The sequence below is a fragment of the Neovison vison genome, chromosome 12 (assembly GCF_020171115.1).
Source record: "Neovison vison isolate M4711 chromosome 12, ASM_NN_V1, whole genome shotgun sequence".
In the NCBI taxonomy this organism is placed as follows: domain Eukaryota; kingdom Metazoa; phylum Chordata; class Mammalia; order Carnivora; family Mustelidae; genus Neogale; species Neogale vison.
In genome coordinates this window covers 79122703-79141822 of record NC_058102.1, presented here as the reverse complement: position 1 = coordinate 79141822, position 19120 = coordinate 79122703, and the positions used below count along the sequence as shown (strand labels likewise).

General features: G+C 36.2%; 1 protein-coding gene and 1 non-coding gene across 5 annotated transcripts; both read left to right on the top strand.

The window, feature by feature from the left end:
* The first annotated feature begins 74 nt into the window (after positions 1–74).
* On the top strand, positions 75–15718 carry ZCRB1 (zinc finger CCHC-type and RNA binding motif containing 1). Of its 4 annotated transcripts, none has more exons than XM_044228677.1 (8): positions 75–190; positions 1227–1312; positions 4230–4258; positions 9823–9934; positions 10277–10384; positions 14028–14140; positions 14237–14312; positions 15090–15718. In XM_044228677.1, the coding sequence occupies exons 2-8, from the start codon at positions 1229–1231 to the stop codon at positions 15219–15221; spliced, it is 654 nt and encodes a 217-aa protein (XP_044084612.1). In that variant the 5' UTR covers positions 75–190; positions 1227–1228; the 3' UTR covers positions 15222–15718. The 4 variants fall into 4 exon arrangements, with proteins under 4 accessions (XP_044084612.1, XP_044084613.1, XP_044084615.1 ...); XM_044228678.1 differs by lacking the exon at positions 75–190 and adding an exon at positions 237–332; XM_044228680.1 differs by lacking the exons at positions 75–190; positions 1227–1312 and adding an exon at positions 5676–5765.
* Positions 2743–2871, top strand: LOC122892844. The gene has a single exon (XR_006381517.1). It is a non-coding gene; the product is annotated as a small nucleolar RNA SNORA19 (small nucleolar RNA).
* Positions 15719–19120: the final 3402 nt, after the last annotated feature.

Here is a 19120-nt window from a genome sequence, read left to right as displayed (position 1 = left end):
CCTCCGGAGCCTGGGTCTAGCTACCGCCAGGAAGAGGCGTTGCTGTCGCTGCCTCCTACTCTCCGGCGCTTGACCCCTCCCAGGACCCGTGATGCCAAGGCCCCAGCGGGGGACGAGGAAGAGTCCGGGTTGAGCCCCCAACTGAGTCGTGGGCTCGCGCTCTAGTTTCCCAGGCCTGCCCCACCTAAAGGTAAACACCTCCTCAGCTGCCGCCTTACTTCCAGCAAGCCCCTCCCGAGACCCGGCCGCGAAAACGATTTGCCTCTATCCCCGCCACACTTTTTATTCCGGACCATTTGCCGTTGCCCGCCCCCGCAGTTCTCCCCAGAACGGTAACTCATAGTTTCAAATGGGAAACTTGTCTAATAAGTGGGAACTTGTCTAATAGATTACCAAGAAATATCTCAAGCATCAGGCAGTTTTCCTATTACTCCGCGACTTGGCATGTCCCACGGTCAATATTTTGCCATTTGTGATGGCTCCTATACCCCCATCTCATATACACAGCACACAAGGTTTTTAAATTGAAATTTGAACCTTGTTGAGTATGATGTACTTTTCATGGATAATCTGCTTTGTAAAATACGCTATAAAAATTAGTTACAAATTACATTTGTAATCTAAAAATACATATACAGAATAATATCTTTCAAGGCACGGAAACCTATTCGGTATAGTAAAATGTATCATTTCATTATTTACCAATAATGTGCAAAATTAGTTATTTGAACTTTACACCATCAAAATGTGAGGTTAAAATTTTCTCTTAACACCACTAAAAAGAAAAATATCAAGAAAACCAAAAATAGTACCCAGGCCAAAGTGGCTAAGGTTCTTTCTGAGCTAGCAGGCTCTTTCTGATGTGGTAGGCATGGTATTAAACGTTTTCAAAAGCAGTTTTTTACCCTTAGCCTGAGAGAAAGTTAAGTGAAGCCTCAAGAATTTTTTATTTTTCTGTTTTAAACTTATTCGGCCTTCATACCATAATCCAGCACTATAATGGTTAAGGACTCTACTTGAAAGAAAGACCAGAAAGCTCTTTGCAGTAATATCTGGGGAAAAGAAATCCCTTAATTCACCCAGCTGGAGTAATTGTTTTTAATCCTAATAAAAGCGAGGAAGGTGTATTAAATCTGGCATAGTTAAATCAATGATTATATACACTGGTTCTGCTTGGAATGAAGAATACCTGGCTTAGATTGCTTCTTGGTTTGTTCCCTTTATAGAAATGAGTGGTGGATTGGCCCCAAGTAAAAGCACAGTGTATGTATCCAACTTGCCCTTTTCCCTGACCAACAATGACTTATACCGGGTAAGTGACTTAATACAATTGTCTTCTGAATTCTCTATCTGTGGTACAGATAAAGCTTAAACAAACAGTTCTTTTTAGCATAATTATTTTTTTTAAAGATTTTTTCTTTATCTGACAGAGATCACAAGTAGGCAGAGAGGCAGGCATAGAGAGAGGAGGAAGCAGGCTCCCTGCAGAGCAGAGAGCCTGATGCGGGGCTCGATCCCAGGACCCTGGGATCATGACCTGAGCCGAAGGCAGAGGCCTAACCCACTGAGCCACCCAGGCGCCCCCTTAATAACTACATTACAATGCACTTGAGCCATCAATAGCAAAGACTTCTGTTGCAAACATAAGTAAAAAAAATTGACAATTTTGTAATTTCCGAAGAGTTTACAGTGATTTCATAGAGAGTAACTTCTTTATAAACACAGAAGAGGCGGGTAGCATAATGAAGTAGGAACAACTTGTGATAGGCTCATTTTTCCTTCGTGCTTACTTGGTTTTTTGAAAATGGTGGGGTAGAGGTTTTGGAGGAAAGGGCTGATGAAAGCAAAGAGATCCCTTGACTAACTCTCAAATTCTGACTGATCTTGGGTCTTGAAAGGTTATTTTAATTTTATATATATGGCAGAAACCTGACAGCTTACTGTTGTTTTCAGTTCAGGATTGGATGATGGAAGGGGAAAGGGGCTGGAGCATCCAAAATCTTCTTTCACTTCTTTACCTTACAGAGAACAAAATTTCCTGCTGTCCCTGTCCTGTAGATGAGTGGTTGAGAGGAAATGGAAGGAATGACATAAATTCTTTCTTCCAAATGTGCCCTCTTCTCTCTACCTCTTTGGGTAGATGTTAAGTACAGAGAAGATGCTACATAGGTATTACATAGTATTTGATTAATTACTTAACTGAGATAGCCTAAGTCTCAAAGAACAAAGGAGAAAATGCACTTTAGCTTCTTTTCTTGTCTCCATACAGAGATATGTCTGTATTTATTGAACACATACCATATGCTGAGCACTCTTACAGGTACTAAGAATACATCAATGAACACAAAGAAGAAAATCCATCTTGGCACCACAGCAAGATAAAAGAATATTAAATATAAAAATGTCTAATGATATTCTGTTTTTTGGATACAAAATTAATGCTAAGAAGTCAGGAGCTAAGGAGAAAAAATAAAGGAGGTTATTAAACATCAGGTTGGAAATGGAGGTCAAATTTTACATGAGCAGTCTAAAGCCCTTATTGAAAAGGTAACTTCTGAATAAAGACCTAAAAGAAGAAGTAAGAGACAGCTGTGTAGATGTCAGGCACAGAGTAAATCAAGTGGAGAGAGAGGAAGGGCAGTCAGAGGAAGGTAAGCCTATGCAGGGATGCCACGTAGGGCTTACATAGACAATAGTAAGGATTGTGAGTGAAATGAGAAGCCATTAGAAAGTGTTACACATGTGCACATTCCATTGGCCTGCTTCTCTTGGATAGGTGAGCAGTGTTATTTCTTATGTGCTACACAAGTAGTTGAAGGTTAATTAGCAGTATAACTAAATTGTAATGCTGCCAGTCTCCTTCAGACAAATTTATTGAATGTGTTTAAGTGAATTAGGTAAGTAGCAGGTCTTTATCTACAAATAAAAGGCGATTTAGGGCTTTCTGTTTTATAAAACTAGAATTTTGGAAGGATTGGGCTTCCAAGGAATGGTGTGGTGTGGTGGCTCAAAGCATAGCATTTGGGATTTATAACCTTGAATTGAAATTCCAGCTCCAGCAATGTAGTGTTAACACTTAGTCTAAGCTTTAGTTTCTTTTCTCTGAGAAATGGGCATAGTTTCTACTCTCAGGCTTGTGTAAGACTGTACCAAAAAAATACTGAATAGGGGCGCCTGGGTGGTTCATTTGGTTAACCATCCACTTTCGCTTCAGGTCATGGTCCTGGGGTCCTGGGATTGAGCCCCGAATCGGGCTCCCTGCTCAGTAGAGAACCTGCTTCTCCCTCTCCCTCTGCCTGCCGCTCTGCCTACTTGTGCTCTTTCTCTCTGTATCGCTGTCAAATAAAAAATATCTCTGTCAAATAAATCTTTAAAAAAAAATGCTGAATAAATGATAGCTGTTGTTAAAAAAAAAAAGAAAGTGTTACACACAAGACTCTTTTGGACTTCAAGATTCAGTGTTTCTAACACTGCAGTCCAGTTATATTACATTCCAGCATTACACAACTTAATCATAAAACTCAATTTATTATTAATTGCCTATATTAATATTTCTGAAAGACTTTTCTAAGATATAATAAATAGGAACTATTATGATATATGTAGTGGCTAAAAGAGAAATAGATGAGATTGCTTAGTTTGAAGATGTAGAAGTAAAAGGAAAGATAGCGCCAACAGTAATGAACCACCAATGTATTAAGAATGGGCAGAGGGATGGAGACTGATGCAAATTTTTTATTACAGAAGCTTTTTTGTTTTATGTTTTGTTTTATAAGCAGTCTAAGGATCTGTCTTCTGAAACAGATTGCTTAATGGAGTTGGCTAGTAATAATGATATTCCACAACATTGATATTTGAAGCACATGATTTCTCTGGGGTTATGGTGGGGTTGATAATTGCTATGGATATACCAGAGGAACACTAGCAGCCATGCAATGTGTATGCCTTTAATCTACCGCCCATAAAGAGTGAGGTTTTTTCTGCCATTTGCGCTCTTCTGTTAGAAATTTAGAAATTGAGGCAGATACCTGTGACTCCAATAACAAAAATCTGAGTATTATTCTAGTCACTAAAAAAAATATATCTTCTAGGGCCTGCTTTATAGAATAAAGTTCAGAAATTTTCACAAGCTTTAACATAGAACATGGTCAGTTTATAGAACCTGAAAATTTAAGGTTTCTTATGACTTAAAATTTAATTGTAAAGTATTATGTGGTCTTTTATTTCAGATATTTTCCAAGTATGGCAAAGTTGTAAAGTAAGTATTCACATCGCATTTTGAAACCTCATTTAAAAGTTTATCTGAATTTACTTTTCCATTTTTTAAGATTATTTTTCAATAAAACTGATATTTGATATAACAAAGAAAAAATACTGCTCTTAATGTTTTTGTGTATATTTCAGTCATTTTTCTGTATATGTAAACATATAGACAGTTTTTTTTAAGACTCAATTCTATACATGCGATTTTGTTGTCTTTTTTAAAACTTGACATTATACTGTAAACATCTTACCATGTACGTGAAAGATACACCCTCGTACCTGATGATCTCATGATGGTCCTTTATATATCATAATTTATTTAAACAATAATTTCTTAACCATATTACTAAGAATTAAAACTGAATCCAATATAAGACGTAAAGACTCTGATTAAATACATATTTTGGTTATTAGAATGTGTGTTATCAAGTATATCAGAAGTGGATTTTCATTTGTCAAATAAGTAGAATGTAAAAAATATTTCAATGCATATGACATGCAAAATGCTTAGAAGATTAATAAATATATAGAAAACATATTCTCTACTTTCATAGAAAGTTTTAGAGATCACTGGAAAGATTGGAAACATACAGAAATGGTAGGGATGATATCAGTTGGGGCTGAGAGTTACAAAAGGATAAAAGGAACTTCTTATATTTAATTCACTATTTTAAATCAAACATGGACCTATATTATGGGGCAAAAAAGTAAAAACAAGATATTGTCATTCTAACTATCTTATAATTAATATATATATTCTGGTATAAATTTGAAATTGTATTTAAAATCCCGAGAATTTAGAGCATATTTATCTTGGCCAGTTATTTTCTAGCTTTGGATAAATTGTAAGAAAATCATCAAAAATGCTTCTAGGTAAATTTTTGGGTCTTCAGAATTTTTTTTAAGATTTTTATTTCTTTATTTGAGAAAGAGACAAAGATAGTGGTAGGAGCTAGAGGAGGAGGCAGAGGGAAAGGGAGAAACAGACTCCCTGCTGAGCAGGGAACCCCATGTGGGGGTCAGTCCCAGGACCCTGATACCATGAGCTGAACTGAAGGCAGACGCCAAACCAACTGAGCCACCCAAGCCACCCATGGATCTTCAGAATTCTGAATAGTCGTTATTACCAGTCAAATCACAAATAATGATGATATGTAACAGTGAAAACATAAATATACTGGCATTGTTCTAATCTTCTTACATGTATTAATTCATTAAATTCTCACAACTACCTTTTAAGGTAAAATACTGTTACTATCTTAATATTGTAAATAACAAAACTGAAGCACACAATATACTTAAACATATTGCTAGATAGTGCTGGAGACAAGATTTGAAATCCAACAATTTGATTTCAGAGTCTGCTCCTTTAACCATACCATTACCTTTTCTTGGTTTTTCCCATCTGTCAGAATCTCTGAATGAATTTCCATACAAACATTAATTATAAATCATGAGAATGCTATGAAGTCAAAGACAGAGCTATAAACACCTATAAACAGGTAAGAAATGATCTAGTCTGGATAGTTAGGGTAGATTAACCTAAGTCAGTATCCTTTGAATAGGCTGAGTAAGATTTAAGTAGGCAAAAAGAATGTGGAGAACATTTTAGGTAGAGGGAATACCTCGTGCAATCATTTTAGATAGATGGAATACCTTGTGCAAAAGCCCTAGGGCAAGAGAAAATAAAGTGAGATCAAGAAACAGAAGGCCAAAAAAAAAAAAAAAAGAAGGCCAGTATAACTAGAGATGAATGAGAGGGAGAAAGTGCAAAATGGGTCTAGAGATGGAAGCAGGTTCCTCATCTTGCTTCTTGGCCATGTTACAAGATATTTGGTTTTCATCCTAAGAATTCCAAGAATTCACTGGTATAGAATTTTAAATGAAGGAGAAACATGACTTGAATTTTTAGAAGCTTATTCTGGCTTCAGTATAGAGATTAAACTGGAGGGAAACGAGTGGATGCTGGCAGACCAGTCAAAAAGCTGTAACGATAGCCAAGGGGGGAGTAATGTGCACTAAGACGGTATAGGTGGAGAGGCAGACACTGGACAGATTTGAGAGATGGTCAGATGATCGTTGGCTGTAAAGTGGGTAATATTTAATGATGTACTTACTGTGTATGTAAGGGGTGGGTGAGTGAGAAAGGGGTGTAATGGATGACACCAAGGATTCCCAGAAGAGTACATGTTTCATATTATGTCCCTAAATGAATACATCTCGTGACAGAAACTTGGGAATAAGAATCTTTGGTGTAATCATTTTTTTTCTGTTACCATAGAACATATCTCTGTCGATGAAGTGTATTTTAATTGGTTTATAGATTTCTTTACCTCTAGACTCTAAGCTTTTTTTCTGAAGGTAAAAACCTTGTCCTAGGGCCTTTAATTATCAGTGCTTAACGTGCCTGGGCTTGAGGCTACTGACATAACTGAGCACATGACCACATGAGTAAACAACTAGATGTACTCTTGAGAAACCAGTTTCCCATTTGTATCTGTCTTTTCGTTTTAACATATTGAGGTAGGTATACTAGAGGTTACAGAGACAACCTTAAAGGAGTTTATATTAAAATGGGTCTGATAAGACATTGTTTATACATAAACAGACTTCAGTGGAGACTAGCACAAAGCTAGAGAAATTATTTCCAGTTAAAGAGATTAGAGAACTGACATGTTCTGAGCTGTGAAGAATGAGTCAAGTTTTGATGGGCAAAGATTGAGAGTTGAAAGGAGATAGAGGAAGTGTGAATAGAGGCATCAATTTGGAGAAGTCCATGAACGATTGAGTAGTTTGTTGTTGCTAGCCCACATAGTTTGTGAGTAAAAGTAGTGAAAGATGAGGGAGGTGGGAGCTAAAGCGTGAAGGATATTGATTCAAGACCAAGAATGGGCAACTTGAAGAATCAAAGATTTTTGAGCAGAAGAATGACATGATTTTATTTACTCCTTAAGTGGAAATTTTCTCAGTGGCATATGAGAGCATTAACATCAAGGGAACTAGTAAGAATAGTAAGAATACACTGTTGAAACAGCAGTGCCATTGTGAACAATGAAAGATGCGGGAATGAAAAAAAGGAGACAGCTGAGAGACATCATTAACTGAGGATGACTTTGGAAAGCTAACACTTCCGAAATACTACTTTAGAAAAAAATGATTAATGACTTTAACTGACCTTCACAAATACATGAAAATTCCAAAAAGATAAAGTAACTATTTCATATTTCTTTCAAAATTGGTTGAAAACTTTCAGAGTGGTGACTCTAAACAAGCTTTGTCAATTATTACGCTTTGTGTTGAATAGTGTATTTTTTTAACTGTTTGAAAATATTTGCAAATTCAGAAAAAGTTGCAAAAACAATAGAAAGAACATTAAAATATCCTTTACCCAGATTCACCTGTTAACATTTTGCCCCATTTACTTTATCATTGCCCTCTCTCTCCTCGTGTATGTGTGTGTGTCTGTGAATGCACATGTATGTATGTATACACGCAATTTTTTTTGTGAGTTATTTGGGGATAATTTATACACATCATTGCCCTTTACTCCTAAATACTTAAGTATGTATATCCTAAAAATAGGGTTATATATTATATAATCACAGTATGGTTACCAAATTCATAAATTATACTGATAAAATACTTTTATTGAATCTATCATCCATGTTCCAATTTTGTCAGTTGACCTAATAGTGTTCCACATAGAATTTTTCCCCTCTAGTATCATCTAGAGTTAGGTGTTGATTTTAACTGTCCTATTTTTTTAAACCCCTTTAAACTGGAACATTTATAGAGAATATAGCTCTCTCTAATCTTTTTCCCCCCTCATTTTGTGTTTTCCTAATGTTGCCTCATGATTATGTTGTGGTATTATATACTTTTGGCCAGTAACTATATAGATAATATTTATTCTGAGGATTTTGCATCCACATTTATAGTGTCCATGTGTCCCTCATTAGTGATAATAATTCTGATGGCCCAGCCAAGGTGTTCACCAATTTCTTCACTTTATAAATACCTTTTCCCCTTTGCAAGTAATACAGTCAGTGAGAAACACTTTTAAGACAATGTAAATATCTTGCTCTACATAAAAGATTTACTTTATTTTGAAGATTTACTTATTTATTTTTAGAAAGAGAGAGAGTCTTTTTAGAAAGACCAGAGGGAGGGAGTGGGGGGAGAGGAAGAGAGAGAATCTTAAGCTCCACTTCCAGCACAGAGCCCAATGTGGGCCCAATCTCACAACCCTGAGATTGTGATATGAGCCAAAATCAAGAGTTGGGACACTTAACTGACTGAGCCTCCCAGATGCCCCAAAATTACATTTTAGATTTAGTATTTGTTCATCAACAAATCATCTTCTTGCCTGAGTCAGTCTTTACTATGATTGTTGCAAATAGTGATTTTCCAACTCTAGCACTTCCCTTGATATTCTGCTGTAAACCAAAACCATCCCTTTTCCCTCGTTTATTTATTTATTATTAATATGGACTTATAAATTCCTACTTTTTTCTGTGATTTATTATTCATTACTGTATTTAATTATTTTAGTACTCAAATTGTCCTAGATATGGCCAATGAGAGCTCCTTTAAGCTGGCTTCTGTACTACTGTGCCATGCCCCATCTTTTTTTTTTTTTTTTTAAATACTCCTTTCCTTTTTCTAAGTACATTTTTAAATCTCTTGTACCTACCCTATCCATCCTCGGAGTCAGCCATTTCTCTGAAGAGCCCTGTTGAACACTGATTTTTTTTTTAATTATTTATTTATTTTCAGAAAAACAGTATTCATTATTTTTTCACCACACCCAGTGATTTTTAAACTACATTTAATGACATATCATGAGCAGGAGTCACAAGGACTAAGGATGTATAAAGGATCAGAAAGAACAGGCTTTGTGCTCTTAGCACTATCCCTATCGCTTAGGTACCTTGGATGGTATACTAAGAACCACAGAACTGGAGATTCTTAAGGTGATCAGGATTAAGGAGTGCACTTGCTGTGATGAGCACTGGGTGTTGTATGTAAGTGTTGAATCACTATATTGTACACCTGAAACTATTACACTGTGTGTTAAGTAACTGGAATTTAAATTAAAACTTTAAAAAGAGAATATCAGAAATATAATTAGATTCTAAAGCCTAGAAAAAAATAAGTAAATCATTTTACTTTCTGTGTTGAAAATAATACCTCACTTTTGTTTTGTTTTGTTTCTGCAAAGTGAGGGTATTAGTGGAAAGAGGAATTATGCTTACTCTTTAAGATTTTATTGTCTCTGTAATATGTTTACTTCATCCTTCAACCTCTGATTAACGTTTGACTTTTCAGGTAGTCCTGTGAGAGCTGTGCTCACTTTTGTTAAATCAGTATCACATTTTCTCATTTCCATTCTTCTTGATATCCCATGACTTTGAAGAAATGGTTGATTTGTCAAGCATATTGATTTCTCTTATTCCATAAATGTTTTTCTAACCCACGAGTTTTCTAAGTATTTAGTAATATCTTTTTTATTTATTGCTGCCTCATTATTTTTAACTGGCTATTTGTTTATGCTTTAAGGGTTACTATAATGAAAGATAAAGATACCAGGAAGAGTAAAGGGGTTGCATTTATTTTGTTTTTGGATAAAGACTCTGCACAAAACTGTACCAGAGCAATAAACAACAAACAGGTAAGCCATTCATTCCCAATAGGATTTTTAAATCCAAAAGCCTTTGTTCATCCAGGCCAAAAATGAAGGGATACAGTGGATGATCAAGTCATGGATAGCAGTAGATTTTGAGGGCATTTCATTTATAGAAAAGAAGTGAAAACTATATTGGTTTCCAAAATACTGGCAGAATCTAAGGAATAAGAATCTGTTCTATAGGATGTTATTTGTCATACATGACTACGCAATTGATAAAGTAATCAAATAAAATGGAACTGAAAGTTTAAGAAAATAGAATCAAATAACTGTAGTTTTAGTTTTCACTGTAATACATCCTCCTGCATTTATATTTCTCTGGTTTAGTTATTTGGTAGAGTAATAAAAGCAAGCATTGCTATCGACAATGGAAGAGCAGCTGAGTTCATCCGAAGACGAAACTACTTTGACAAATCTAAGTGTTATGAATGTGGGGTGAGTATATCTAAAACTTCATGTAATTTTCTGTAGTTTTTTTGAAGGTATATTTCATATCATTGTTTTATTTGTTCTCTCTAAAACTTCTGGCTGGCTAAAACCAGGTTATAAAAGTTGTTTTACTTTGGGACTCTTGACTCCTCTAAGTAGACTCAATTGAAATGTAGTATGTAAAGAACCTGAATTAGGTAATACAGAGTAGTATTTTCTCCAGTTTCTAAGTCTTTGAAAACTATTAAATTAAAAAGCATCAGGCTTGGGTGCCTGGGTGGCTCAGTCGGTTAAGCAGCTGCCTTCAACTCATATCATAATCCCAGGGTCCTGGGATTGAGCCCCACATCGGGCTCCCTGCTCAGTGGGTAGTCTGCTTCTCCTTCTCCCTCTGCTGTTCCCCCTGCTGTGCTCTCTCCCTCTCTCTCTCAAATAAATAAATAAAATCTTTTTTAAAAAAGCACCAGACTCCTAGGTGCCTTAGTTAGTGTCTGCCTTCAACTCAGGTTGTAATCCCAGGGTCCTGGGATTGAGCCCCACATGGAGCTCCCTGCTTAACGGGGAGCCTGCTTCTCCCGCTCCCTGTGCTGCTCCCCCTGCCTATGCTGTCTTGCTCTATCTCAAATAAATAAATAAAATCTTTAAAAAAAAAAAAAAGCACCTAGCTAATTACCTATTACTGTCTTAAAAGATTTAGTGACCCATAAATTTCTGGGTTAATGGACTACTGCTTGTGCCTATAATAGCTTGCCAGTGTTGAAGCATCACAGTTCAGTATAAACATCATGTGATCAACCTATCCCTTTTGGGGTAATGTGTTTTAAAGCTATTTTTTTTTTAAGACTTTATTTATTTATTTAATTTATTTATTTGACAGAGACACAGCGAGAGGGGGAGCACAAGTAAGGGTAGTGAGAGAGGGAAAAGGCAGACTTCCTACTGAGCAGGAAGCCCGATGCAGAGCTCGATCCCAGAACCCTGGGATCATGACCTCAGCCAAAGGCAGATGCTTAACAACTGAGTTACCCAGGTGCCCCTCAAAGGTATTTTTTCTATTAATACTGCTAATGTTTGTAACTGAACTATACCCAAATTTTCTTACCTAGTAGTTTATCATTACCCATTTAAACTTTTGGTGAGTAGGAAAAATATATAGCCACAAAACAATTTTGCACGAGGCCCATAATAGAGATGGTACCACGAGGATATTGGTCTGGGACTCATTTTGTCAGTTTCCAAAATGTCTATATAAAGTACCTAAAAAATGAGATCCAGAGGTACTAATGGAGAGCTGGGGAGAGGATTACTGTGAGACATTTTCCTGGCTTACAAAACCAGTGAAAGATACAAAGAAATGGGTAGGAGTCATTCCCTTCACTGCCATACTCTACCCCTTTCTCCCTGAAAAGAGATAAACAGATAGTTGGATAGCTAGACGGTATATTCTGTCAATTCCTGTGATTCTAACACCTCTTAAGTTGATGTAAACTGTGTTCCAGAGCCCTGAGTTTTGTTAAAAAGGAAAAAAGGAAGGAAGGGAGGAGTAGTTATGGTCAAATAGATTACTATGTATCCTCATATTCACAGTAAATAACAAATTATCTGAGAAATCCTGGATGAATCTGTTAATCTGTCTTTTTAGTTTATGGATCCATAAATTTGTTGTATTATACTTTGTACATTTTTATATTTCTTAAATTTTCGCCTCCCCAAAATATATTTGCATTTATTTAGCCTGGTTTTTCCTTATTTCATTAAGAAACCATTTTTATATATGGAATATGTTGATATCATTCTAAAAGCAATTTGGAAAATGCTTGTCTAAGTGCATTCACTTAGCAGTTTATTAACAGTTACATCTCTTGGGTTCAACCATGTGTATTTGACGTCTATTTAAAGTACATAGTCTGGGGCACCTGGGTGGCTCAATGGGTTAAAAGCCTCTGCCTTTGGCTCAGGGCATGATTCCAGAGTCCTGGGATGGAGCCCTTAAAGAGAGCCTGCTTCCTCCTCTCTGTCTCTGCCTGCCTCTCTGCCTACTTGTGATCTCTGTCTGTCAAATAAATAAACTTTTTAAAAAATAAATAAATAAAGTACATAGTCTATCTGATGCTTTTTAAAATATACTTGAAAAGTATGATTGTTTTTCTATTCTATTGTTCGAATCCTGGTTGACTCTGTCCCCACACCCTTACTCTTACATATTATTCATCAGTATATTTAGTGAGCTAATGTTCAGATGGTAGTTCGTTGCCTCATGTTTTACAACTGAACCATGTTATGGTTCATTATAACGTTACTCCAGTCATAAATGTAATTCTGATTTGTGTAGTAGCCACATTAAAAAAAGAAACAGGCAAAAATTAATATATCTTTTATTATCATAACCCAGTATATATCCAAAATATTATCATTTGAATATGTAATTAATATTTTCAAAAATTAAAATATTTTACGTTCTTTTTTTTAGTTTTTTTATTTTTTTATTTTTCTTAATAAATATATGCATTATTAGCCCCAGGGGTACAGGTCTGTGAATCGCCAGGTTTACACACTTCACAGCACTCACCATAGCACATACCCTCCATACATTCTTTTTTTCTTATTGTCTTCAAAATCCAGGATGTAGTTTACCCTTATAGTGCATATCAATTAAGACAGGTTCTCAGTAGTCACAAGAGAATTACAATTAGTGGCTACCATAATTGGACAGTGCAGGTATAATCTAGATATGAAGGGAGGAGCATGAAATTAATAGGAAAAGTGAGAAAGACTTTAAATTTTAACTTTTTTTTTAAGATGATCTGAGAGAGAGAGCACAGCAGGCAGAAAGGGGCGGGAAGGCAAAAGGAAAGCCTGTCTTAAGCAGACTTCACCCTGAGCATGGAGCCCAGTGCAGGACCTGAGCCAAAAACAAGAGTTGGATGCTTAACCAACAGTGCCACCCAGTGCCCCCCCCCTTTTTTAAAGATTTATTTATTTGAGAGAGAGAGAGAGTCCATTTGCTTTTAAAATGATATTAAGCACCATCTTAGAAGTTAACAGGAAGGTTTCATCCCCATTTTATCAAATAGAACCTTAAAATTTTTACATTGAAGGTGGGTGGTCCATTTAAATTTTGAATTGTTTTATACCCTGAGTCTTGAGATTTAAAATGTTTGAGGGATGAATACTTCTTTTGTTCTTAGTGAAACTACTAAAATATTCCGTTTTTGTTAAAGTAGCTTATTAGGGGTTATGGGGCGCCTGGGTGGCTCAGTGGGTTAAAGCCTCTGCCTTTGGCTCAGGTCATGATCCCAGGGTCCTGGGATCCAGCCCTGCTTCGGAAGTTCTGCTTGGCAGAGAGGCTGCTTTCCTTCCTCTCTCTGCCTGCCTCTCTGCCTACTTATGATCTGTGTCTGTCAAATAAATAAATAAAATCTTTAAAAAAATAAATAAATAAAGTAGCTTATTAGGGGTTATAATATCATAATCTCTTTCTTTTAAATATTAAAGTAATAGGTTTTGTTTACTTCTTCCTGTATATTCCCAGTGTGACAGTATTCTTTTTTAAGTTCTAAAACCTTAGTCATAGGGTACAAAGCAAGTTTCTCTTAATAACATTAACAAATACAGCTTTTTTCCTTTCCTTTTTAATGTGAAATAAAAGGAAAGTGGACACTTAAGTTATGCCTGCCCTAAAAATATGCTTGGAGAACGGGAACCTCCAAAGAAGAAAGAGAAAAAGAAAAAAAAGAAAATTCCTGAACCAGAAGAAGAAATGTATGTATATCTACTCTTACTAAATGCATTATTGTATTTTTTCTATCTTTATACAATTGCTTGAGTACATTCTGATTTTTTTTTTCAATAATTTAGTGAAGAAGTAGAAGAAAGTGAAGATGAAGGGGAAGATCCTGCTCTTGACAGTCTTAGTCAGGCCATAGCTTTCCAGGTATTAAACAATTCTTTTAATAATGCCATTTAAGTGCCTTGGGTTAATCATCTTATATTCCTTGCTTACTTTATTGATCATCTCTTGGCAAACTTTGTCTCTTCCCTTTACCTCTTTAGGAGACAGGCTGTTTCTCTAAGGTCTTTAGAGCAGTGTGATAGAAAAAGTCCCATTGGTTCTTTCTAGATTTTAAGACCCCTACAACATTTTTAAGATCTTAATCTGATTTCATTATGGAATTGATCAGAAATATTTGATTAAAGTGACTTTAGCCAGAGAAGATTTCATTAAAAGATACATTCTGATTGAAACTTCAAAACAAAACCAAACTTATTTTTGACCATTAAAAGTCCTAATACAAGGTATGTAACATTTTTGAAGCCATATAATCTCCTAATTTTCTAAAAAAGTTACTTTAATGTTTTAATTGATAAATTACAAATACATACATTAATTAATTTTTCCTTTTAGTTAACTAATATGTTTTATATAACATTCCCACATCCAGCAAAGATGGCAAATAGGCTTCATTTCATGTACCTGTTAATTAGTAGAAGATTCCTAGAATAATTTTGAGTAACACAGTGAAACTGCGAGATCACTTGGGGTTGCAGGAGGGGTCTCCTCATGAAGTGGAATTGTCTGCATGGGCTGGAAGATGGGGATTGTTGGCATTTATGGTTGTTTTTCCCATGTTTTGAATTAATACACTGTAAATAATATTAAACACACTCCTGGTTTTGTTTTGTTTCATTTGTTTCCTGATTCACATTACAGCAAGCCAAAATTGAAGAAGAACAGAAAAAATGGAAACCCAGTTCAGGAGGTCCCTCAACATCAGATGATTCAAGACGCCCAAGAATAAAGAAAAGCACATATTTCAGTGATGAGGAAGAACTGAGTGATTAAAATTGTATTTATTATGTAAATATCATTTAAAAAAATTTTTTTAAGTCTTGGGGTACCAAGTTCAGTTGAAATTAAAGATTACTTTTAGAATTTAAGCATAAAAACCACATAGTACCAAATAATTTTTTTACTATAAAATAGGTTCATAGGAAATTGAAAATAATTTTAAAGTATCATGTTTCTATCTTGCCTTAGCAGAGTAATAAAAATCAAGATTTGCTGGTAACCATTAATCTTGAAAATAGTTCACTTGAATTAAAAAGAAATCTTAATACTGTCATAGTATTGCCATTGTCATCCCAAGAAAAAAGACCAATATTAAAAAGATGTGTTTGGGAAGCTCATTATAAAAGTTTTTTCATGTCTGATTGGTTTACATGAAGACATTTGAAGTAAATTTCATCTTTAAGACAAAAACTTCATGAAGACTGGAAAATACTGACTGATTTATTGTTATTAAATGTTAATAAAATTTTCAAGAGAATTTTGTTTTTAAATATGGGTGGGTGTTTGCCATCTTATTTCTTTTAGCTTTATCCCAACCTAAATTTATCATAATCACCCACAAAATACAAAGTAAAGTAGTTTTCAAAGGCTTATAACCAAACAGCAATCATTTGTCTGGTGCACCTTTGGCACCAAGAGCCATTCCCCAGAAGTAATAAACTTTTCCAGCTGTTTCTTTTCATATGTACCTATATATTGCTATATAAAATACATATATTTCTGCCACTTAATTCATAAAGGGGTAAGTGGAGATTTTTTCAGTCTCCCATACTACTCCACACCCCCCATCCTCCTCCATCTCCCAGTATGGCTATGTAAAAATTTATGGTTAGGTCCATATTTATTGTTTTTCTTTCATGACCATGTAAATACTGCCCACCTCTGAGTCAATGAGTGTGCTGAGATTACATTTTTGTAGAGTTAATAATTGTCTCCTATCTTCCTTTATTATGTTTCTTTTTATTTATGACTATACCTGTGGTGAATGTGGCATAATGTATCAACTTGTCAAATCACTGAGTTGTGCACCTGAAACTAATGTGTATCAACTATACTCAAAAAACAAAAACACAAAATAAGAATGATCCTTTTAAAACTAAGCTAGATATAACCCTCCACTCAAAAGTCTCCCTTGTCTTTTTATCTTCCACAAAACAAAAGCTAAAATTCCTGCAATAACCTATATATGAGACCTCAAAAGAAGGGCTATCTCTGGCACTTCATCACTGACGATCACGTCCTAGTTACTCTGTTGCGGCCACACTGGTTCCATTACCTTCTTTCCAATTCACCAGGCCGGCAGGCAAGCAAGCAAGCACCCACTTCAGGACCTCTGTGAATGGCTGCACTGTCAGCTTGACCATTCTTTCTCCTGCTATAAGACATGCTCCCTCCTCTCTTCCAAGATTTCACTTAAATGTTGCATTGTGATTTTTAAATTGCTACACACACACACACAATGGAATACTATTCATGCATAAAAAGGAATGAAGTACTGATACATGCTACAATATGAATGAACCTGGAAACATTATGCTGCGTAAAAGAAGCCAGCCACAAAATAATATAATATGATTCCATTCACATTTAAGTCCAGAACAGGGAAATCTACAGAGGCAGAAAATAGGTAAGTGGTTGTTTAGGGCTGAGATGGGAAAGGAAAAGATATGAAAGATGCTAGTCTCATAACAGGTATAGAGTTTCTTTTTGAGGTGACAAAAAATGTTCTAAAATGGTGATGATTGCATATATCTGTGAATATACTAGAAACCACTGAATTGCATACAATAATGGATGAATTTTATGTCCTATGCATCTTTTCTCCATACATTTGTTAGGAAATATTAAAGGAATTTCTTCAGGCTGAAAGGAAATGATGCTAGATTGTATCTTAAATCCATACAAAGAAATAAAGAACATGACTAAAGCTATTATGTAGGTAATGATAAGCAGTATAGGAGCACCTGGGTGGCTCAGTGGGTCAAGCCTCTGCCTTCGGCTCAGGTCATGATCTCAGAGTCCTGGGATTGAGCCCCACTTCGGGCTCTCTGCTCAGCGGGGAGCCTACATCCCCCTCTCTGCCTACTTATGATCCCTTTCTCTCCGTCAAATAAATAAAAATAAATTTTTTTAAAGATTTTATTTATTTATTTGACAGAGAGAGATCACAAGTAGTCAGAGAGGTAGGCAGAGAGAGAGAGGAGGAAGCAGGCTCCCTGCTGAGCAGAGAGCCCGATGTGGGACTCGATCCCAGGACTCCGAGATCATGACCTGAGCCGAAGGCAGCGGCTTAACCCACTGAGCCACCCAGGCGCTCCAATCTTTTTTTTTTTTAAAGACTCTATATATACATTTTTTTTCCTTCCTTCTCTTCTTTGAAAGGCATACCATTGTTTGAAACAATAATTAGAACTCTGTATGCTGGGTTTACAATATAGATATACTACCTATGACAGTAGTACAAATATCAGGGCAACATGACTATACTTTACTGGAATTGAGTAAGCACTAATCTGAAATTGGTTCCGATAAAATAAGATGCGTATTGTAACCTCCAAATCAACCACTAAATTATGATTTTTAATTTTTTTAATTTTTAATTTTTTAAAAAAATATTTATTTGAGAGAGAGCCAAGGGAGGGGCAGAGAGAGAGAAGCTCAAGCATACTCTGCATGGAGCATGGAGCCCAACGTGGGGCTCAATCTCACAACCCTAAGATCATGACCAGAGATGAAATCAAAAGTCAGATGCTGAAACAACTGAGCTACAGAGGCACCCCAAAAATATTACTTAAGAAAATCAACAAAGGAGTTAAAATGATACACTAGAGAATACCTATTTAATATCAACAAAAGCAGTAAAGGAAGAACAGAGTAACAAAAAAATACATGAGTAATATAGAAAACAAATAGCAAATTGGCAGATATAAATCCAAATATATTGATATTATATGTGAATGGATTAAACACTCCAAAATTCAGAGATTGTCAGACTGGATAAAAAACAAGATCCGGGCGCCTGGGTGGCTCAGTGGGTTAAGCCGCTGCCTTCGGCTCAGGTCGTGATCTCGGGGTCCTGGGATCGAGTCCCGCATGGGGCTCTCTGCTCAGCAGGGAGCCTGCTTCCTCCTCTCTCTCTGCCTACTTGTGATCTCTCTCTGTCAAATAAATAAATAAAATCTTTAAAAAACAAAAAAAAAAAAAAAAAAAAAAAGATCCAAATCAAACCCCACATCGGGCTCTCTGCTCAGCAGGGAGCCTGCTTCCCCCTCTCTCTCTGTCTGTCTCTGCCTGCTTGTGATCTCTGTCTGTCAAATAAATAAATAAAATCTTTTTTTTAATTGTTTAAAAATTTTTAAAAATATGAAAAGTGTCAAATCAACAACCTATGCTTCCACTTAAGAAACTAGAAGGGGTGGGGCACCTAGGTGTCTTAGTTGGTTTAGCAGCTGCCTTTAGCTTGGGTCGTGGTCCCCAGGTCCCGAGATTGAGTCCGTGTTGGGCTCTCCACTAGGAAGAGAGTCGGCTTCTCCCTTTCTCTGCCCCTCCCCACTTGCTCGCGCTCTCTCTCTCTCAAATAAATAAAATCTTAAGAAAGAAAGAAGGGGGGATGCCTGGGTGGCTCAGTTGGTTAAGCAGCTGCCTTCGGCTCAGGTCATGATCCCGGCGTCCTGGGATCGAGTCCCACATTCGGCTCCTTGCTCGGCGGGGAGCCTGCTTCTCCCTCTGCTTCTGCCTGCCATTCTGTCTGCCTGTGCTCGCTCTCTCCCCCCCCCTCTCTGATAAATAAATAAAATCTTCAAATAAAAAAAAAAAGAAAGAAGGGAAGAAGGAAGGGATGGAAAGGAAAGAAGGAAGAAAGAAACCAAGAGTTGAGGGGGTGGGGGTGTGAG

Excerpts from the sequence above, each read along its gene's own strand:
- ZCRB1 (XM_044228677.1), top strand. The coding sequence starts at position 1,229 with ATGAGTGGTGGATTGGCCCCAAGTAAAAGCACAGTGTATGTATCCAAC. Across the intron at positions 9,935-10,276 it reads GAGCAATAAACAACAAACAG|TTATTTGGTAGAGTAATAAA; the intron begins GTAAGCCATTCA and ends TCTCTGGTTTAG. Across the intron at positions 14,313-15,089 it reads GTCAGGCCATAGCTTTCCAG|CAAGCCAAAATTGAAGAAGA; the intron begins GTATTAAACAAT and ends TTCACATTACAG.